This window comes from Acomys russatus, chromosome 19, assembly GCF_903995435.1.
Source record: "Acomys russatus chromosome 19, mAcoRus1.1, whole genome shotgun sequence".
Taxonomy (NCBI): Eukaryota; Metazoa; Chordata; class Mammalia; order Rodentia; family Muridae; genus Acomys; species Acomys russatus.
In genome coordinates, this window is record NC_067155.1 from 63714783 (window position 1) to 63736917 (window position 22135).

The 22135-nt window shown below is 54.4% G+C and overlaps 2 protein-coding genes across 2 annotated transcripts in view; one reads left to right on the forward strand and one right to left on the reverse strand.

The window, feature by feature from the left end:
* Window positions 1-16204, reverse strand: part of Hps4 (HPS4 biogenesis of lysosomal organelles complex 3 subunit 2) — a 33603-nt gene extending 17399 nt beyond the window's left edge. The window contains exons 1-3 of the mRNA XM_051161735.1: window positions 15690-16204; window positions 14142-14232; window positions 12365-12508 (exon numbers count right to left, since the gene is read on the reverse strand). Coding sequence (XP_051017692.1) covers window positions 12365-12508; window positions 14142-14232; window positions 15690-15730 — 276 coding nt within the window. The 5' untranslated portion in view covers window positions 15731-16204. The remainder of the gene's footprint in view (window positions 1-12364; window positions 12509-14141; window positions 14233-15689) is intronic.
* Window positions 16205-17392: 1188 nt separating this feature from the next.
* Srrd (SRR1 domain containing) lies at window positions 17393-22119 on the forward strand. Its single transcript, XM_051161737.1, has 7 exons — window positions 17393-17569; window positions 19360-19400; window positions 20122-20345; window positions 20423-20521; window positions 21172-21326; window positions 21623-21668; window positions 21913-22119. The coding sequence occupies exons 1-7, from the start codon at window positions 17406-17408 to the stop codon at window positions 22117-22119; spliced, it is 936 nt and encodes a 311-aa protein (XP_051017694.1). The 5' UTR covers window positions 17393-17405.
* Window positions 22120-22135: the final 16 nt, after the last annotated feature.

Genomic DNA, 22135 nt, shown 5'->3' on the forward strand with positions numbered 1-22135 from the left:
GATTAAAGGTGTAGCTATCACCACCCAGCTCACAAAACATTTTCTTAATTAGAGATTGATGCGGGGGGCAGCTCATTGTGGACTGGTGGTCCCGGGTTCTATGAGAGAGCAGGCTGAGTAAGCCATGGGGAGCAAGCCAGTGAGCAGTACCCTCCACAGCCTCTGCGTCAGCTCCTGCCTCCAGGTTCCTGCCCTGCTTGGGTTCCTGGCCTGACGTACTTCAGTGATGGACGATGGTGTGGAAGTGTAAGCCGAATAAACCCTTTCCTCCCCTACTTGCTTTTAGTCTTGGTGTTTTGTCCACAGCAACAGAGACCCCAGCGTGGACAAGTGTTCCTGTCCCCCAGGAACACAGCACACACGACTAACAGCGGGCTGCGGCTGTGGGAGGCCTGGGGTCCACTGCAAAGGAAAACCACACACTCTTATCTGAAGTGCAGCTGCCTGCAGAGGAGCCATCAGCCCGGCCCACCGTCTGCTCCTGTAACCACTTGGCTGCTGGAAAGCCTGTCTCATGGGTCCAGTCAGTTGTCTCTTATGGAGTGTTCAGTCACAAAGGCAAAAGGGGCCCCCACCGATGAGGAGAAAGTCAATGGTGCCGTGCCACGCCACTCGTGCCGTGGTTGGGTCCTCAGGCCCTTCCGGGGCAGAGCTGGCTCCTGCACAAAGAAGAGGCAGCGTCCACTGTCTAACCCAGACTAAGGAGCAGCACCAGCCTCAGCGCACGTAACAGGTACACTCGACTCCTGGAAAGAGGCTCCATTGTCATGTGGGACTTGCTTTTGAACGCTGTTTTTGGCTTTTTGAGCATGAGACATCACCCAGTGTCCCCTGCGCCACCACTACCACCACTACCACCATTGTCTTACTGAATTCCTGCCAGAATTTTTATTGAATGAAGTTTTTGCATTTGTGGCTTTATCTGCCATCTTCTTTGCACACTCATGCAACGTGTTTCCCTGCTTTCCTGCTCCTGGGCAGCAGTTTTTGTTTATTACAGTTGATTTCTTTTGTCTTCTCTGCTCTCCTCTGCATACACTGGCATTCTGCCTTCCTGCTGCACTCTGAGGAGACCCGAGGCACACACGAGGCTTCCTGCCTTCCTCTAAGAAGTTGAAGGCTGGACGTGCAAGCAGCACCTGAGTTTGATACGCAGCACTCAGAGAGAAGAGGCCGCCATGGTGGCGCGAGCCAGCAACCCTGGCACTGTGGGGACTGGAGGGAGGGTCCCTGAGCGATCAGCCAGCCTACCCAAGTCAGGGACTGCAGGTCAGTGAGAGACCTTGTCTCAAAACCTATGGTGGAGAGCGCTGAGGAAGACATCCAAGCCTGGCCCTGCCCGGAACATGTACAAGCACTCCCTGGTTCTTCTCCTTACATTTGCCCAGTGCTTTGAACGTTTGCATCATGAGTTGCGTGCTGCTCGTGTGAACATCAACACAGTCCGTAGCGTTGCCACTGTCGGTTTTGTGCTCCTGCTGGGACTGGGCTTCTTTCTGAATACACCTGTCCTGTGCCCACAGCTGCTGCTGCTGCTGCTCCCTGTGGCTTCAGGACAGACCTCTCAGGAGGGCCACCCCTAAAACCCTCAGTGCTCTGCCAAGAGAAGCACAGTGACAGAGCTGGGTAGTGCAGCACCCTAAAGGAGCAACCGCCTCCACAGCTGAGTGCAGACACTCAGCAGGGAAACTCCCAGCGCAGTTTCAACAGTTCTGGCTAATAAGTAAATAGGCAATCAGTGATCTGACAGAAAACACTGAGGGGCAGGTGAGCTCAGTCCACTCTAGAGGGGAAGTCAGTCAGTAGCACTGAGGAGAGAGTTAGTGACATGGAGAAAATGCAGCAAGGAAACTAAGATTCTGAAAGAAACCAAATGGAAATGCGGAAAGCAACCCCAGAGATCCCTGAAAACAAGGTCGCTTGAGAAGGGGTTTTGTCAGGGCATCTTTCAGGTGCCTCGCCCTGCTCTGCAGCAACGGTTCCTTCTGAGGGTGTCAGAGGGCCCTGTGGAGATGCCTCCAGAGAGGTGCCATCACCCTACACCAACCAAGTCACTCCAGTAGCTGAGGTTCAGGCCGACAGAAAAGAAAGACACACAAGGCAAGTATGAGAGTCCAGTAAGGCTTGGATCAATTTCTTTCAGGGACACAGAATTCCTTCAGACATGTAGTATGTCGGGCCACAGGCTAGGAGACAGGGTTGGGAAGGCCCAGACAGAAAATGGAACCAGGACACACTGCCCAACAGGCAGATCTGCAGACACATGGCTTCTGGAAGACCTTTATGAAATGGCTCTCCCTGTCTGTGTCCCACTGTGCAGCCAGATCACGCACACCGATCCCCGTCTCATTAACAACACTGTTGGATGCTGCAGTGCTGTGCTGGGCATGGGGCCACCTGCTGGGGGGTGACACGGGTCTTCCCCTCTTTCTTCAGTGCAGAAGATGCTGAACAAAGGTGCGGAGGTCACCTGACATTAACGCTCTTCTTCAGGCCCTGCTGACCACAGCCTGCCAGTTCACAGGAGAAAAGCAAACTGTTTCTCATAATCTCTCAAAATCCACAGAATTCTCCACTGTGTGAGCAACAGTGAGGCGCGTGCCTTACACAGGAGCTGTGCCCTGTCACAGTTGCCCTTTATCAAGGGGCGACAGAAAGATCTCAAGGCAGGACAAGGCCTTGCACTGACACTGAGGACCGGGGTGGATGGTTAATGACACAGAGGGGAGGTCAGAAGCGTGTGTTTGCACCTGTCCCTGAAAGACAGCATCCCAAGTTCCTTCCTCCCTCACTGTGGAGCCATGGATCTAGCCCTAGAGACCAGGCTGGCCTCAAACTCACAGGGATTTCTCTGCTGCCTCTGCCGCCATCACCCAGTGCTGGGATGAAAGGGACCTGAGTCCTGACTTACCCTGCGGCTTCTCCCCTTTGTCTCTCACTCTTCACTCACCCCTTTTCACATTTCCTGGGCACCTAGTTTGTCTGCACACAGCAGCGCTGGGGCAGGACATGAGGTCAGTGGTAGCACAGGGAGCTGGCCATCGACTATGCATGGCCTATGCCAGGAGTCTCTTCCCAAGGCCCCAGACAGAGGGACACCTCTCCCTGCTTCCTGCCAGGAGGCACTGAAACTTCTAGGGCCACAAGGCAAGTGCCTTCTTCCCTGGGGAAGTCCCTCAGCTGTGCTCACGGCAGAGAAAGCCAGCTAGTGCTGTGGCCGAGCTTGGAATCCTCTCTCTGCTCTGTCTGTGGGAGGCTTTCCTCCCTGTCCACATTTGGGCATGTCTCAAATGTGGATGCACAGGATACAATTCCGAGGTGGCTCTCTCTTCCTGGGAAATTGAGGTAGCTTGCTGTGCAAGCCCCACCCTTCACACACCAGCCATGGCACAGGGAACCCAGAGGGCACTGAGGGTGTCCAAAGCCGGAAGAACAGACCAGACTGCGCCCAAACTCCACACTGAGAAGTGAAGCCAGTAGCCTGGAACCTCCAGGCCCTCGGCACCCTCCCCCACTCCCAGGCCTCCTGCCCAGCCAGCACAGTGTAGGTCACAGGTGCAAATGAAGTCCCGGGCAGAGCTGAGAAAGCCCGGGTGCTGCCTGCCACAGGCGCCAAGCCTCTGCAGCTTTTCTTCCAACCTTGCTTGTGTACTGGCCTAAAGCACCAGCCTCAGAGTCTTTCCAGGCCCCGCCCCTCCCCCACAAGCCCCGCCCCCACAAGCCCCGCCCACGAGGCAAACGCGCCACCTAAGGGTTAATGACAAGACTAACAGTCCACATTCTGTGCTGCCTGGGCCTAGATGCCAGTACCTCCAACCTTGGGGGAACCTGGGGGCGGTGGTTACCTGCATCTGTAGAGCCTGGAGGATGAGCAGAGGGAACTAAGGTAGCCAGGAGAAGGTGCTGAGCTTCTGAGCCTCTGGTAGCAGGGTCTGGGAGGGGCAAAGGCCCACACCCAAGAGGGAGGGTTTATGGAGCCCCATGGCCAGGATTATACTACCTGGGACACCTGGGACAGAAGAGCCACCGTCTTCCCCACCAGAGAGGGAGGCTGGGATGGAGGAACACCACCAACTCCTGAGAGGAAGGGTAAGACCTCTGTGACCTACCAAGAAGTCTGGTACAGGCCTTGTCTGGCCAGGAGGAAGGCCATATGCGACTTCCAGGTGAGGTGGCCAGAGGTCATTCTCCAGGAGGAGAGGAACAGAGAGGAGGGACTTTCCCGAACTGGCCACAGCGCCCCTGACAAGCACACGCATGTTGCCAGCACCTGCTCCTCAGGAGTCAGCCTGGAAGATTTGGAAAGCAGTCCCAGCGAGCCTCTGGATTCCAAAGGAGGGTTTGCTGGTGGCCCCCAGCCTCGTCTTTCAGAGGCCCCACACATGACCCTTCTCAACAGCTTCCTGAGGCCAGAGTCTATGACTCGGCTGCAGAGGAAGGTGAGAAAGAAGACCCTGGCGGCCATGAGCCAGCTGGAGCGGGAGATGGAAGCAGTTAAGAGCCGGCAGTCAGTGCTGCTGAGGGACGTCAGGGAGATGCAGAAGCACATAGCATTGGAGGAGGCAGCAAACAAGCCCTTCCTGGAGCACCTGAAGAAGGCAGGGGAGGAGCGCCAGAGCAAGTACGACTCCCTCTGGAAGGACTACATCCAGCAGTGTCAGGAGATCGAGGACAAGAGGCGAGAGCTGCTCTCCAGCTTTACCTCCCGCAAGGCCACACTCGGGATGCAGCTGGTGCAGGGCAGGAGGCTGGAGGCCGGCTTGAGGAGGAAGCTCAGGGCCCTGAGGCCTGTTGCACAGGTGAGGAAGAGGCAGGACAGGGAGAAAGCGGCCCTAGAGAGGGAGGAGGCCAGCGTCGTGGCCGACATCCCCCTCATGGACCGAGACCGACACTGGCACTTCCTGAAAGAAAGGGCCGCCTTGGAGAAGCGAGTGGAGGAGCTCAGCCTGCTGGAGTCGGGAGAGGACATCACCAGGGAACTGAGGAGGATGGCCAAGGCCTTGGAGGCCGCGGCCAAACAGGCCCACAAGGACTTCTGCCAGGGTATCAATGCTGAGAGCAGGAGGCTGCAGACACAGCTCCATCACCTGGATGAGGAATTCTGCCAGCTGGAGGCCAGAAGGGAGAAGCTGGAGCAGAGAAAGCAGCAGGGGAAAGAGCAGCAGTGGTACCTGGAGGCGCTGGCCCGGGGGAGGCAGCGCCTGCTGCAGCGGGAGCACGGGCGCCCCAAACCACAGGCTGCTCCTCACCCAACACAGGGCCGGCCCCTGAGTGCCAGGCCCAAAGCCAATCCTAAGTAATGACGCCACGTCCCGGGGGGCAGACTGGAGCTGAAGTTGGGGGTACTACGCAAGGAAGAAGGTGCTATCAGATAGTGCAAAGAGGACAGGAACACCAAGGGGGTGGCGGGCTGAACTGCTCAGAGGGCAGAGGGGTCCCGGCCTGGCTGTCTCGTGGGCTTGCCCCCCCCCTCCACAGCATCACACTTCCCTCCTCACACTCCATACCTTCCAAGCTCCCTGCTGCGGAGCCGACCTGCTGCTCAGTTCCTGCCCTAGCGTGGATGTCATGACAACGGGGTGCATTTTGGGATTGGCACCTTCCACACAGCCACCCCACCTCACAGTGGTAGCATCGGTGTCTTAGGTGGATGCAGGCTGTTATTTGGGGAAGTGGCCTCTTTGCATTTGTGCCCGGCTGAGGCTGGATTGGTTTGCAGAGCTGTGGGTCGTGATGTGGAGTGTGGCCCCGTGTGACAAAATATGACCAGCTCTCTGAGTCCTGGGCGATGCTCCAGGCAAAAAGCCTCAGCATTACACCGTAGAACTGTAACCTTCACTTAGCTATAGAATGATCCATCTCATTCAAAACTGCGCTGAAGATGAATTGCTGAATGTACCTTTGGCTTACAGATTTAACTTGCATGTGAGATGTTTTGATGTTAAGCAACGTTATTGAAAACCAAAAGTCAAAATAAAAGCCTGTTTATCATCAGCCAAGCACATAGCTCCTTTTTTTTTTTTTTTAAAGTGTGGAACAAATATCTGTGGGGGACTTAAGATGAAAGCTGCTTGCACCCTTGAAGACTTGGCTACTGCACGTAGATTGCAAAGGGATAATGGAGCGAACAGTGCCTCTGCCTGGGGCTGTGACTTGACCATGTCCCACGTCATGCAGGACCGTCCAGCCTCTGCCTGCCTCACCCGGCACTCTCAGGAGCAATCGATGCTGATGCCTGCGGCTCTCTCATACTTAATACCTGAGCACCTACTGTGTGCAGGGGAAGGTGGCAATCCCACAAATTCAACACAGTAGGAACCTGGGGGCTCCTGGCTGCTTGGAAATGTTTAGGGGACAGGAATCCAGGGCCTATGACGGGGCTGTGACAGCAAAGGACTGAGGTCAGGGTCTCAGTGTTGGCTGTACATCTCAGCGGGGACAGGACACCCAGAGGGCTTAAGAGGGAGGGGCAGTGGCACCTCCATGCCAGAGGACGGGAGGTCCAGTAGGTGGCCAAGTCCTTGTGTTTGAAGCTGATGGGCAACGGTCCCCTCTGACATCTCCCTATGGAGCGTTTACTGCTCCGTGTGTCACGTCCACCCACTGTGTGTGTTTCCAGTAGTCTGAAGTAGGCAGTAAAGAACTGGCAGGTCATGTGGTACTGACCAGCACCTCACCTAGCGCTCGCCTCGGAACCTGATCTAGATTTAGCCCGTGTGGTGGTTTTGGGGAGACTTCATCAGTCCCCCTCATGTCCAGTGGTTCCCTCCACACCACCCCAAGCCAGGCTCTGCTAATAGCAGCTGTCTGTCTGTCTTGCAAGTACCTGAGGACGTAGGTCCTGGATTCCTGTCTTCTAAACATTTCCAAGCAGCCAGAAGCCCCTGAACCCTAATCAGCAGAATCAGACATGTTGCTTTCTCGGCACAGTTCACATGCTCAGTAAACAGTAGGAAAACGTGGCTGGAGCGGCTGCCTGCCGGTGGGAGCAGTATATTGTGGACACGCCGGCGGAGGCTTGAGCGTCCAGGTGGCTGGTGTCAACAGTGCCGGCCACTGCTTCCCAGAAGCTGTGGGGCTAATGGTGGGTCTAGGCATGTGCAGGCTGGTTCATTCCAGCCTTCATTTTGTGATGCGTGTGCAGCAGTCAGGTCTCCCAGGTGGCATTCATCTTAAATTCCATCACAGCTCTCAAACACGAGGCAATGTGTACTGTTCACCTGTCTCACGAGGTAGAGGAGAGGGACAGCGCCCCTCACTCACAAAGCCGGTGTCTCCCTGGGCACAGCAGAGGAAGGGACACAGTCTAGTCTGTCCCATCAACTGGTCACAAACATTTCCACATGTGGGAAATTGAGGCCAAGAGCACAGTGAAATCTGGGCACAGTAGAGCACACCTTTAGTTCTAATATTAGGGAGGCAGAAGCAGGTGGACCTCTGTGAATTTGAGGCCAGTTTGGTCTACAAAGAAAGTTCCAGAATAGCAAGGGCCCCTACACAGAGAAATCCTGTCGAAAGAAACAAAACCAAAAAACCAAAACCAAAACCAAACCAAACCAAAAGCACAGTGAGAAGCCTGTGAACCAGGTCTGCGTGGTTTCCCTCCATGGTGCCAGCTGCTGCAGCCAGGCACAAGTCCCTGCCGTAGCTCAGCACACAGAAAGACCCAGAGAGACAGCACACAATCATCTCACTGGCATAAAAAGGTTCAATATCTCTTCATAATGCAAGTGCTGAAAAGAACCACAGATGGGCTCGAACAGGCTGTACTAAGAGTGAGAAAGGTAGCATGCCAGATGCAGGAGGGGGCCAAGGGCAAACCTGGCCACAGTCACTCCATCTAGAGCTCACAGTCTTAGCTGGAGCAACTAGAGAAAGGAAGAAAGGGGACATGAACAGAAATAAAGAAGTCAAGTCATCCGTCCTCGTAAGCGACAATGATCCTACACTTCAACTGCCCTGCAGACTGTACCAGGAAGTGCTCAGGGTTGATAAGCACTTCCAGTGAGGCAGCAAGACGCAAAACCAACCTACAAAGAAATAGTTTTTCCATGTATCAATAACATATTTGCTAGGAAAGGAAAAAATTAAAAGAGAAAAACCCATTTCTCATAGCTTAAAAACAAAACAAAACAAAACAAAAAAAAACCCACCAACAACAAAAAATCTAGAGCGGAGGTATTGTGAAAGGCTGCCACTGTGAAAACTTACAAATATGGAAGAGACTGGCGTTGAGAGGCGCAGGGAGACAGGAGGCCTGGCGCTCAGGGAGAGGTAACGTGCAGCATAAGCGTAGCAACCGGGTAACCACATGGTCACTCACAACCATCTACAATGTGATCTGATGCCTTCTTTGGCAGATAAAACACTCATATACAATAAATAAAATAAATCTTTAAAAAAAAGTAGCAGCCGGTATAATGCAATCCAAAGTCAATACAACCAACCCCCATCAAAACACAAAAACTGGGCTGGAGAGACGGCTCAGAGGGTAAGAGCACTGCCTGCTCCTCCAGAGGTCCTGAGTTCAATTCCCAGCAACCACACGGTGGCTCACAACCATCTATAGTGTGATTTGATGCCCTCTTCGTACATGCAGGCAGAGGACTGTATACATAATAAATAAATGAATAAATAATAAATAAAACCAAAACACCCTCACAGAACTCAGAAAAATGATCCTAAAACTTACAGGGCAAAAAAACAAGATCCTGACTAGAAGTTGTAGCAGGCCTGTCACCGTACTAGATATCAAATTATACCACAGAGCCACTGGCAACAAAGCAACCCAGCTAAAGCCACAGAGCTCGCAGAAGGCGGTTGGTTTCCTTAACAGAGGAGCATGTCTGGGCTGGCAGGACGGCTCACTGGGTAAAGGCAGGAGCTGCTAAGCCTGGGAGGAAAGCTCAGTCCCAGAGACGCACACGGTGGGAGGAGGAAAGCAGCTGCGGCAATGCTGTCCTCTTACCTACACACACCCCACAGTGGGCAGACTGCGGTAGGCACAAACACACGCACACGCACACACATGCACACACACGCAGGGACACACGGTGAGTGAGCTTCCAGTACGTAATGCACAGTGTGGTAGCACACGGGAGGTGGAGGCAGAAGACCAGGGTGATAAACACACACAACGCACGCATGCACCCCAATGCAGACATGGCATCTGCAGAATGGATGCAAACCATATGGGAAGCGAAATACGACTGGGAAAGACAGAGGCCACGTGTTTTCAACAGATAACTTAGATTTCCTTGCTTACATTTTGGGAGGTCAGGGTGACAGTGCACACACGGAGGGCGGGGTCACAGTGCACACATGGAGGTCAAGGTCACAGTGCACACATGGAGGGCTGGGTCACAGTGCACACATGGAGGGCGGGGTCACAGTGCACACATGGAGGTCAGGGGTCACAGTGCACACATGGAGGTCAGGGGTCACAGTGCACACATGGAGGGCGGGGTCACAGTGCACACATGGAGGTCAGGGTCACAGTATACACATGGAGGTCAGGGTCACAGTGCACACACGTGGAGGTCAGGGGTCACAGTGCACACATGGAGGATGGGAGTCACAGTGCACACATGGAGGTCAGGGTCACAGTACACACGTGGAGGTCAGGGTCACAGCACACACGTGGAGGTCGGGGTCACAGTGCACACGTGGAGGTCAGGGGTCACAGTGCACACGTGGAGGTCAGAGGACAATTTGCAAAAGTAGGTTCTTCACTGTCACCAGACGTATCTTGGGGATCAAACTCGGGTCACAAGGCTTGGTGGTGAACATGCACACCACTGAGCCATAGCTAGCCAAGGCTCTTACATTTCATTTTTTTAGAGACAGGGTTTCTCTGTGTAGTCCTGGCCGTTTTGTAGACCAGGCTGGCTTTGAACTCATAGCAATCCACCTGCCTCTGCCTCCCAAGTGCTAGGATTAAAGGTGTGAGCCACCTTGGTGCCAGGATCCTTAGACTTAAATTTATACAAGAGTGAGTGTGTGTGTGTGTGTGTGTGTGTGTGTGTGTGTGTGTGTGTGTGTGTGTGTGGTTTAAATGTATGGGTGGTTTGTCTGCGTGTGTGCCCAGTACTTGAGGAAGCCAGAGAGGGTGTCAGATCCACTGGAACTGAAGTCACAGATGGGTGTGAGCCACCATGTGAGTGCTGAGAACTGAGCTACTCTGAAGTTCACAGACATCCACCTGCCTCTGCTGTCCGAGTACTGGGGTTGAGGGTGTGGGCACCATGCTGAGCCAAGAAAACCACTCAAGGGAGGCCCTCATGTAACTGCTGCTGAGTGTGCACTGCCCTCGTGTAACTGCCGCTGAGTGTGCACTGCCTTTGTGTAACTGCTGCTGACTGTGTCCTGCCATCGTGTAACTGCTGCTGAGTGTGCCCTGTCATTGTGTAACTGCCACTAAGTGTGCACTGCCATGAGATTAATTTAAACCTCTGTCACTGCTGCGTGGCGCACAGTCCTGCAGCCAGGCCCACTTCCACAGACACCAAGCACTGCCTGCCTCCACTGGCCAGGCCGGCCTGAGTGTCCATTGGTGCTCATTCCAGGGCCTTGCTCGGCTCAAGGGCACCCCAGATCCCAGTGACCCCAGCCTGCCCTGTGAGCCGCACCTGTGCTGGCTGCCCCTCTGCCCTGTGTGAGGCTGTGCCGGGACACTGCATGTTAACCTGAAGAGATGGAGGGCAGCAGCTGACACACTCCAGCAATTCTAAGAGAGCAATGCAGCCGCCTCCAACCCTCCCCTGCAGAGCTGCTCTCCAACTCAGGACTCTCCGCCACACCAACAGACTGACTGCAGTGAAAATGTAAGAGCGCCACTGGAGAAGAGATTGAACTCAGGAGAGACACTGTCCATCCCAAGCCTCACACAGAACCACAGAAATCACGGCAGGTGGGACATGCTGAATTTTCAAGCCAACCCAGACCCACCTGTGCTCAGTCACCTGACTTATGACACAGGTGCGTAGGGAACTCAGCAACTGTGCAAGAATGTTGCATAACCAGACTGGGGTGGGGGGAATCACCCTTGATCTCCACTCACAGCACCCACAAACAGAAAACAAAGTAGCATTATAGACACAAATTTAAAAGGAAAAACAATCAACTTTTTTTTTTTTTCAATTTGAGACCAAAATAGTCGGCAATAGTCGGCAACAGTTTCTCGGGCTACCACAGGTAAAAGCTACAGAAGGCAACACTGACCAGACACCATCAAAACAGAGGGCAGTAGCTCATCAAGGAAAAGCAATGGACATGCTATAAACTGGGTCTCCACATATGTGTATATGTGTACACATACACACACATATAAACATGTACACGCCTGCATAAACCAGACACGTGCAAATTAAATAAGTAAAAAGAATATGAAAAACACCCGCCCTGCTCAGAGCACAGTAGATCTGAGGTGTTTTTTTTTTTTTTTTTTGGTTTGTTTTTTGTTTTTTGAGACAGGGTTTCTCTGTGTAGCCTTGGCTGTTCTGGACTCACTTGTAGACCAGGCTGGCCTTGAACTCACAGTGATCCGCCTGCCTCTGCCTCCCGAGTGCTGGGATTAAAGGTGTGCGCCACCACGCCCAGCATCTGAAGTGTTTTGAAGAAGGGCTGTATGTGGCGCAGGGGCAGAGTGCTGCTTGACATCATGAGGCCCTGATCCGCAGTTATTCGCCTGAATTAGTTGTCTTTTCGGAGGCTTACTGCTGAATAAGCTCACCCCTTCTAGTTCTTTCTGAGCTCTGGCTGGCTGATGCAGCTCAGCTGTTCTGGCTCAAATGCCTCTCCAAGCTGACTGGCTCCATCTGGCTGAGCTGCTCTGCCTGGCCTCATGCTAACCTGGCGATCTGTTCAGTCCTCCACCTCCTTCTCTGGCTCCTTCTGTGTTCACCTGTGTCCAGCTTGTTCTCTCTGCTGCCTCTGTACAACTGCGTGCTCTTCCCCCCACCCCCATGCTGCTTTCTCCTAAATAGCTTCTCTTTCCTCCATCTCCTGAGAGTTGTGCTGCTCTGTTCTGTCAAATCTTTCTGGTTTGTCACTTTCTCTGCCTCTCACTGAAGATATCAGTTTCAAGCAAGGGTGCCCCCTCCTACAACTAACTTCACCTTGACTGTTGGGGAGTAAAGGTGTGTGCTAAGGACCTGAGTGCATTCCAGCTGGGTCACACAGACCTAGGAGGGGTTTGGATGTGATCAGAGCGGCCATGTTGCAGGGTTAACATTCCTCTGCATTCTCCCTTAGCACCAGAGCAGTGGTCAGAGAGCACCGAGGTCTGAGAAGCAGCTGCAGCCAGGGGAAGAACACGGGTGGACAACACAACACTCCCACAGCAGGCCTGCGCCTTCAGACTTACCCACAGGTAGTCCCCATCCACCCTGATGGCGAATTTGAGCTTCCGCAGGCGGATGAGCATGGGCGGGGTGCCAGAAAGGTCTCCTAGGCAGCGCACTACGCCAGCAAGCTGGCCACAGAGCAGCTCCTGCTGGTCTAACAGGGTCTGTGGGAGAAGCAGACAACGCTCAACCTGGCTGCTCTACACAGACCAGCATCTGCTCTCCGTTTTCACAGGCCAAGAATAGTTTTTATATGTTTTTAAATAAATCTACTTATTTATTTATTATTTATACAGTGCTCTGTCTGCATGTATGGCTGCAGGCCAGCAGAGGGCACCAGATCACATTGCAGATGGTTGTGAGCCACCATGTGGTTGCTGGGAATTGAACTCAGGACCTGTGGAAGAACAATCAGTGCTCTCAACCTCTGAGCCATCTCTCCAGCCCTAGTTTTTATATTTTTAATAAGAACAAACACTATTGCATGCATTTCTTTGTGTCCCCGTGTGTGGGCTGGGCACATGCATCGTGGCGCCTGCGTGGGTATCAGGGAACCATTGTTAGAAGCTAATTTTCTCTTCCATTATGGGTTCTAGAGATTTAGTTCAGGCTTATGCTTTGACCCGCTGAGCCACCTGGCCAGAGGTGTGTGTGGGGTGTGTGTTGCATGGTGTGTGGGTATGGGGGTGTTGTGTATGTGTGTGTGTGTTGCGTGGTGTGTGTGTGCATGTGTGTTGGGGCAGTGCCTTTTTGTGCAGCCCTGGCTGTCCTAGAACTCACTCTGTAGACCAGGCTAGCCTCAAGCTCAGGGCTCCTCTGCCTCTACCTCTGCCCTCTGGCCTCTGCGTGCTGGGACTGTAGGCGTTAGAGGTCACACGCGGCCCAGTTGTTGTATTTGTAGGATCATAAAAAGCAGTAGTAGCCGAGCACGGTGGCCTGTGCCTGCAATCCCGCTGACACAGAGAGCCCAAAGCTCAAGGGCGGGGACTAGAGAGGTGGCTCACATCCATCTGTAACCATCCAGCCCGAGGAGACAGCGCTCTCAGGGGCACCAGGCAGAACACTTATATACATAAATAAAAATGAGATGAGTCAAGAGCAGCCTGGGTCATCCGAGGAGAATACAGGGTGGCTGGTGTGTGAGGACTTAGCACAGACTGAGCAAGCAGGCTATGCTGTGTTGTTAGGGTCCCGTCTAGGGGGACTGGGGAGGGAGGGGGAGCCAGGCAGGGGAATGCCAAACAGCCAGCAATAGTTAGAGTCTGGCTGCAGCACCTGATGACACTAAAGCAGCTGTCACTCAGGGTCAGTCCTGCCAGGTGTGTGTGATGCGATAAAGCCCGGTGGGTGAAAGGACACATGTCTAGGACTTGCTTTAAACTTTCTTAGGAAAAACAAAAACAGAGACATTAGGGCAGTCGGGGCTCACAGTGTTCAAAGGTGCTGACCTGGGGGTGGATGTAAGAGTCTCTACTTTGCTATTTGAATAAAAGCTTTTAAAATAAGTGGATCAAAGACTCAGGAACAGGAGGAGACAGACAGAAGCCTGGGGACAACTGACAGGGCTGGGAGAGAGGAGGCCCGAGCTGCCTGGGGACTTAAGACTCGCACAAGAGCACTGCTGCTGGCACAGGCCTGTCACCCATGGAGGCCAGGAACTCCGTGAGAACCTGGCTCAAAGCTTGAAACGTAAGTAAGGAAAAAGAGGGGGCCGGGGAGAGAGCAGAGCATGCACACGCCTGAGAGTCCCCCCAACACGTCTTAACCGAGGCCGCGTGCACAGCTGCCCCTGCTTACCTGGGACGGGTGGAAGTGGCAGATGCCAGCTCTGGTGGGGTCTCCTTCTCCCTTTACCTTGGAACCGTCATACAGAAAAAAGTAGTTCCACCTGGCAAGAGAGCAGAAGGAAGCCATGGGGCCCCGGCTCGGGGAGGGCTTGGCGCTCAGCTGCCAGGAAGAGTCCAGAAGCCACAAGCAGATAAACCCACTGCAAGTGCAACAGACTAGATACGCCAGTGCCCAGAGGAGGCAGCCGCTCCTGCGGGGACCAGGTGGCCTACTGCGGCCTGCTGTTGGAAACCCTCCCCCGTGGCTGAACAAGCACATGCTTGCATGCTTTCCTGCCATCTCTGCGAGTTCTGGTAACAAAGTAACCTGAGGTGTCTCCACTGTACTTCTCCAGAGCACGCTGGTGGGAAGCAGCCCTTCTCTTGAGAACTCGTGAACTAGTGGGACACGTGTAAGGGGGCCTGCAGCAGGTATGCTTGTCTGTACCACAAGACAGCAGCCTTTGAAACCTGACAGAGAAACACCAAACTCCTCTCTGACCCTCAGAACCTTACCAGCAGCCCAGGCTTGCTTCCTCACCAGCCTTGCGGCAGCTTTCTGCCTTTGCCTCCCTCCCAGGTTCTGGGACGACAGCTCAGCCAGGACGTCTGGCTTCGAAAGATTCTATCCCTGAGCCTGACACCACCTGACTGCACAAGGTGAGCTAGGCAGAGAGACTGGACTTCAGCTGTGCTCTCAGACTCTGGAGAGCACCCAGCCAGGCCCGAGCAGCCCACAAAGCGGACACGACACTGTTACCCGAACCGTTCCTGCAGGACACAAGGCCCTCCCATCACCTTCCTCACAGCAGACGCCTGCCCCAACATCATCCACTTTCTCAAGCTCCAAGGCTCAATGTGCAACTGGCCACAGGTTAGATGCTGATCCAAAACACCTGTGTGGACCACCAGCCACCCTGTCCTCTCCCACAACTGAAATCACTCGTTCCTCTGCATTCACTATACCTCAGCAGCACTGTGCATGGCTCCACGTGTAATCAGCTGCTAGGTCTGCGGATCTAGCTAGGCCACACCTTTCACTGTCACCTCTCAGCAGCATTTGCTGAACCAGGTTGTAAAAAAGGATGAAGCTCCAGAGGGAACCGAGTTTCAGGGAGACATTGTCCAACTGTCCAACAGCCTTGGGAGCCAGACGGGCCAAACCTCAGCTGCAGCCATCCTGCCTCTCCACAGACCTGACACACCCAGGCCATCAGGACTGCCTGCTCGGGCACCTACTCGCAGCACCTGAGGTGGGGTTTGTACGGTGGTCATCTGGGTTTTGCTTATTTTTGCTGCACTACGGATTGAACCAGGGCCTCTCGAATGCTGGGTGAACACTCTACCCCTGGGCCTTATCCAGCCCCAGACTGGGAAGGTTCAAACACATACGCTCTGGAAAGAAAAGGCTTCCACGCTGAGTGAGGTTGCTCTAAGGGGAACTGCAAGACTGGCTGGCCGAGCTTCCAGTTCACTCAAAGGATCCTGGAAACCACCTCAGGCAGGCCTTGATACTCACCACGAGGCTGACTTTGTCTCTGAGGGAGTGGTGGTGGCCATTTACTCTCCGGATGGCCTCATCCTCTTCATGTGCTATTCCTCCTAGAAGTCCTCCTCTGTCCCCAGTCCAGCAACACCAGGTGTGGTCAGGTCAGGTGACTTTTGCTACTTGGTTCCTTTTCACTCAACATCAAAGTGCAACTTCCCTAGGTGGCAGGTTCACTTCCAGAAGTGTCTGCAGCGCTGAGAGGTCCAGGAGGAGACAGCTCGAGCGGAGCAGGTTAGCTCAACAAGACAAAAGCGTGCTCTGCTTCAGAAGCATCCGAGCGGCTGTCTGCACTGGTGCCCCTTCCAACTCCTCTCAGGGAGCTCTGCGGTGGGGAGAGGCATGCTGGATGGGTAGAGGCAGCTTCTGGTAGGACCTATGACTGTATGCACAGTTCAAGGTCTTACAGTGTGTTCTTTAAAAAGGCGGAAGTTTCCAGTTCACATAGGAGTGCCTGAGCTCTGAGTAAACACAAAGAGTGAATTCTTTCAGAAACTCATGAGCACGCATGTGACCTGCACGGCTCAATAAACAACAATGTTTCAAAGTAAAAAGAAAGCGGGTAGCAGAGACTTCAGAGCCCCTCCCCCTTTTTTTTTCCAGCAGAAAACACAGTCCGCCTTGCTGAAGGGAAACTGGACGAGTGTGGAGAGCGCTGGGCGCTATGGAGCCACACAGATCAGGTGGTTGCTGGGTAACTGCCGAGCCTAAATTAAGGAACTGGCCCTCCACAGTGCAATCAGAACGTGTGCAGCTCCTCAGAGTGCAAGGCCAGAACTTCCACAGTGTCCTTCATTTCAACCTCCCACGGGGCAGGACAACTCAGTGGACCGTGGGTCCCCCCAGTTAGGAAGGACCCTGGACTCACCCACTCTACTCCTTGGCTCCTCCGAGGAAACTCTGCAGAAACAGGTTCACGGCATAAAATTTTCTATTCATGATGCTATCTCCCGACAGTAATACTTCACCGCGTAGATAACACTAGGAGGAAACACAGAAATGGTTTTAATCCTCGGTCGTGACAACTCTTCAGCCACTTTCATCTGCAGTACTTAGTCCCACTTCTCCGGCTAATACCCTCAGGGACAACGCTAGCCACAATTCCGCCATCTGCGGAAACACAGGCAGTGTGTTGGCGTCTCTTAGGGACGGAGCCAGGCATGGTACCTCACTCAGGCCTGTAATCCCAGCTCCGGAGAGGTAGAGGCATGCAGATTGCCGAGCTCCATGCGAGCCATGGCTACAAAGCAGGACCCTCTCTTAAACGGCCCTTCGAAAGAAGGAAGTGCCTGAGGGGGATCCCCATGAGCCCGAGAAGGCCTAAATATCCACCACCTCAGCTACAGAGCACACAGGGTGCCTGTGCAGGGACAGCTCAGTTCCTGGAAGCCACACCTCCCGGTCGGAGGACCTAGCAGCTAGTTCTCAAAAGTCCAGAGAATCATCTTGTGCCCCGGCAGCCTGAGAGGTGACAACAAGAGGGAAGGTCCAGGCGCACGCGGGGACGGAGGTGTGGGAAGTGGCCGCAGCCCGAGCCCAGAAGCCCGCGTGACAGCTCTGATACCTGTGCCCGGCAGCGCAGCCTCCAGCCTCTGGGGGCTCGGCGATGGCGTGCGGGTGCGTGCGACTCGAGCCTGTGACGTCGAGGGAGTGGTGGCCGCCCCGGCGCGCGGTGGTGACGTCGGGGGCATGGCGGCGGTCGCGGAGGCCCTGGAACCGTGGAGCACCGTGGCTCCGCGGAGGAAGCGCGCCGCGGGGAGGCGGCCGCGGCGGGACGGTGGTCAGGCCCGCGGGCCCCAGGCCGAGCCGGAGGCGGACAGCGAGGCGGTGCTGCGCCGCCTGCGGGAGGCCGAGTGAGTGCAGCGCCTAGAGGCCGCTCCAGCCTCAGTCTCCCCGGCTGTGCCCACCGGGTGGGGAAGGCTGAGCCCCCACCCCCACCCCGGGTTGCACTGTTGCAAGCTCTCTGCAAAGCTGCCGTTCCCGTTACTGCGGTTGCAGCAGCTCCGCCTGCCAGTGATGTGACCTTAAAGCCCGGTAAACTCCAGGGCCTGGGGTTTACAGTTCTTGTAAAGCCCAGTGTTGATTGTTTTCTTTACTTAGTTGGTTTTCGTTTTTTTGTTTTGTTTTGTTTTGTTTTGTTGAGGTTGAGGGGGCGTGTGCCTCGGCGCATAGGTGGAGCTCAGAGGACGGCTCCTTTCACTGCAAACTCCGTGGTGGCAAGCGTCCTAACCCTGTGAGCCATCTTCCCGGCTCTAGTTTTGTATTTGTGAGACAGGATCTCATACTGTGGCTTAGGCTAGCCCAGCAGGCCTGGACCCGTGGGAGAGTCTGCCGCTGTCTCTCCTAATGCCGGGATTACAGGTGTTATTACATTGGTTGCTATCAGTAGTGTAGGTTGCGGCGTGAACACAGCTGTTAACATTGGCATCAGTGGTGTACTGAGCAGCAGCTGTGCGTACAGACTTTCGCATCCCACAGCAGAGCCCCATTAAGATCTTGAGCACTCGGGGCTGGAGAGATGGCTCAGCGGTTAAGAGCACTGGCTGCTCTTCCAAAGGTCCTGAGTTCAATTCCCAGCAACCACATGGTGGCTCTCAGCCATCTATAACGAGATCTGGTGCCCTCTTCTGGCCTGCAGGTGTACATGCAGGCAGAGCACTCTATCTACATAATCTTTAAAAGAAAATGTTGAACAAGATAACATACAAAGGCCATTGTTTCAGGCTCAGGCTGTGCTCCCACCTATTCTTTATCCTGGACTCTCCGCCCGCACTCCCATCTCCCCACAGGGCACATAGACGGTACCCACCATCCACACGCTTAAGCCGTGTCCTTGCCTTTTCTAGTTGTGGCCTGCCTTTCATGGCTGAGTTACACACTTTGGTACCATTTCAGGTGGGTCAAAAAGGGTTATGATGAGGGAGCCAAGTGAGACTCAAAAAGCAATGGTGACTTGGCAGTTATCTCTGAGAACAGGAAGAAATTACTGGCCACGTGCCTGAGGGGGCAGATAAGCACCTCTGGGGTCTCTGAAGATCCGTGAGAGCAAGGTGCCTGAGGCCTAAACTCTCAGGGCCCACACCAGATAGTTGCTGTTTCCTCAGCTCCTCCACAATCTCCCAGGACCCCTACTGACTCCCTGGCTACCTAGGATTTACAGGGTACTTTATTCTCTCTGCTTTCCCTGGAGGAAGGTGGGTCGGCTGGGGCAGTTCCTCTCCCCTCTGTGGCCCCTAAGCACGGCTTCACTGTTGCTGGGTTTGCCCTCTGCTGACTGACGTGAACAAAGACCAGCCCCGTGGACTTCCCCGTTAGAACTGTTTATAAGGGAAAGCTGCTTACCAACTTCCTGCTGCTGAGCACCCAGTTAGTCCTAGTGCTCTCCAGTCATGAGAGAAAGCCACACATCTCAGAGAGGCCAAGTCTGAGGACGAGTTTATTGAGCTGCACCTGACAGGTCAGAGAGGCAGAGCAGAGCCAGACCCTCGCTGGGAAGCCAGGGCCCCTTGAAGGAGGGCTCCTTTTTTACCCCAGGCTGGCCCCGCATTGAAAGGGTGTTACCTTCTCCTCGTATCTGGCTCATGGTCAGAGCTAAGATGGCCCAAAAGAGAAGGGAGATGACCACTCCATTTCTTCTCGACAGGGAGGACCTTCGCATCTCTGATTTCTGCCATTCAGCTCTGGGTGAGTGTCATCTTGAGGGGTGGGGCCTGCCTGCCTGGGGGTGGCCAGAGGACAGTCTGCAGCGAAGCACATTCTGTTTCTCAGTCTGGCTTGCGCTGGGTTCTGACGCTGACTTCCTCACAGCTGTGTCAGTCCGCAGTGGAGATGGTGGGGTGTAGATCCCGCAGTGTCGTTTTTGAGAATTAAGTAAGGAGGTTAAGTGCTTGGCTGTCACGTGGAAGGCAGAGGATGCTGTCAGTCAGTGTCAGGGTGGCTAAACGTTACATGCGTCGTGCTTTTCCTTGCGGTGGTGTCCTCGGTCTTGTATGTTCAGCATGACGCTCGGGATGAACAGACCGTGTCAACGCCAGGTCTGGAATCTCACCTACAGGCTGCAGGCGTCAGAGTCGGCTTGGTAAACGAAAGGCAGCATCAAGCTACTATTCAAAACGCTTTAGGGCTCTGTTCCCCAGCAAGGACATAGACAGTGTCTTGAGCAGCCTTTGCTCACCTGGGGAACCTATGGGCCTGGAGGTGGAGTGGGCAGCCGTTTTGAACCTAGCCTCCCTTCTGGTCCCATGTAGTCATCTATAGAGTTGAGGGTCCTGCCTTTGGCTGCCCGAACACAGGGCTGGGGCAGCTTCGCCCTGGATGTTGGGGCCTGTTGCCCATCTTTCACAGCCCTGCTCCAGGGATCACAGCTTGCGCTCTGACCACATTTGGGGGGGCAATGATCTTTCAGAAACCATCACCCAGTGTCTCAGGAAACAGCTGGAGCAACTGCAGGCCCTAGCAGAAGCCCTGGGAAGGCTGCAGCTTGACTTATCACCTGGTGGGTCGGGGGAGCCCTTGCCCATGAGCGCCTTTCCTGTGAAATGCGTGTGCTACGGCCTCGGGAACTTCGCCTCCTGTGTGACTGCTCGTACCCAGCTCGCTTTTATGCTGCTCTTTCTGGAGACGTGCCAGGTGAGCTTTGTCTTCCTCTCTCACCTGGCACACGGTGCAGGCGGGCGTGGGACTGAAGTAGCCCTCTTGCCTTCCAGATCCCCAGAAGCCACTGCTGGGTCTATGACCCTCTGTTCAGCCAGACTGAGGTTTCGGTGCTCACCTCCCTTGGTGTGACTGTCCTGAGTGAGAACGAGGTAGGCACTTTCTGCTCCTCCAGACCACCCACCTCTGCCAGTGGACAGGCTTTCTGGGACTCACTGCCCCTCTGGCCTTCCCAGAGCCCGTGGAAGCCCAGCAGTCACTTCCATTTCGGACTCTTCTGTGAAAACTTGAATCAGCACCGTGAACTAATGTGTTAGGTTTGCAAAGCCCATAAGTCCAGGGCCTGGAGAGGTGGCTCGGCTGTTACAAGCACTGGCAGCTCTTCCAGAGGAAGCTTCCCACGTGGAGGCTCACAGCCATCTGTAGCTGCAGCTCCACAAGACCAGACACCCTCTCTGGCCTCTGTAGACGTCAGGCATGCACGTGGTCACAGACATGTGAACAAAACACACCACATAAAAACTAAAAACACATGGGCAGAGCCTTGTAGGCCCTACCTTGGTTGTGTGTGAGTTCTGGGAATCACTCAGGGTGGGCTGGCGTGGTTAGGTGGCAGGCACCTTCCCCAGCCCCTCCTGGTTTCCTATTATGAGTTTTTGTGGCCCAGGATGGTCTCAGCCTCATGACCCTGCTGCTCTGACAGTGGTGAGACCCTCCAACACCCAGTTCAGCCAGCCTTTGAGTGCTGGCTCTGTGCAGAGCAGAGCACTTCGCCCCTCAGCACCTGTTCTGCTCTCCACAGGAGGGCAAGCGCAGCGTCCACGGCCAGCCCACTGCCTTCTACATGCCACACTGTGGTACAGCGCTGTACAACAATCTACTCTGGAGCAACTGGTCCGCAGATGCCCTTTCCAGGGTGGTCATCATTGGGAACAGTTTCCGGGGCCTGCAGGAGAGGTAAGACCCGTCTGCAGGCAGAAAGGCTTTCTCCACAAGGAGCTGGGTTCAAGGCATGCCAAACCCTGGGGCCAGCTAAAGGCCCTTGAGGAATCTGCAAGTAACCCCCTCTCCTGAGGGGAGCAGTGCCTGTACAGCCATGCCTGACTGCCTCACCGTGCCTGCCTGTGCTGCCCTCTCCCAGCAACTGCTTCCCAAAGTCCTTTCTGAACTCATCTTTGTTTTCTGTCATAAGTTGGAAAAAAAAATCATTCATATACTCCCTTATTGTGCATATATTTACTTTTTATTTCTAGGTTGTTGACGAGGATCCTGAAAGAAAATTATCCCTACGTTGCAAAGGTGCCTGACAGAACAGCCGGGGGGTGTTGGAGTAATGCTATCCACCCATGCTGGCAGGAGGCTTGCCCCTGGAGCCAGTTGGTACCTTTCCTAGTGGTGCCCAAACCCCTTCATTCTCAAGTCCAGCATCCCAGAACACCCATTTCTTATTCTCCAGAAGGAAAGCAGGGTGGGCAGGTGGGCGGAAAAGGAAGCCAGGAGAGTAGGGTCCCGCCTAACGATGTGTCTGGACCTCTGTGCTCAGATTCTGCAAGGCCTGGAGGAGCTCCCACTGCCTCAGACTCCCCGGTACACTGACGCTTTTAACGACACATCTGTCCACTGGTTCCCCCTCCTGAGGCTGGAGGCACTGCCTAGGGAGCTGTGGGCATCTCGGGAAGAGCCCGACTACCAGAACTGTGAGGACCTGGAGATGATCAGGAAGCCTACACACTGTGCTGGGCAGGTGTAGCAGGGCAGTGCCTCCC

Excerpts from the sequence above, each read along its gene's own strand:
- Srrd (XM_051161737.1), top strand. The coding sequence starts at position 17,406 with ATGGCGGCGGTCGCGGAGGCCCTGGAACCGTGGAGCACCGTGGCTCCG. Across the intron at positions 20,522-21,171 it reads CTGTCCTGAGTGAGAACGAG|GAGGGCAAGCGCAGCGTCCA; the intron begins GTAGGCACTTTC and ends TGCTCTCCACAG. Across the intron at positions 21,669-21,912 it reads ATTATCCCTACGTTGCAAAG|ATTCTGCAAGGCCTGGAGGA; the intron begins GTGCCTGACAGA and ends CTCTGTGCTCAG.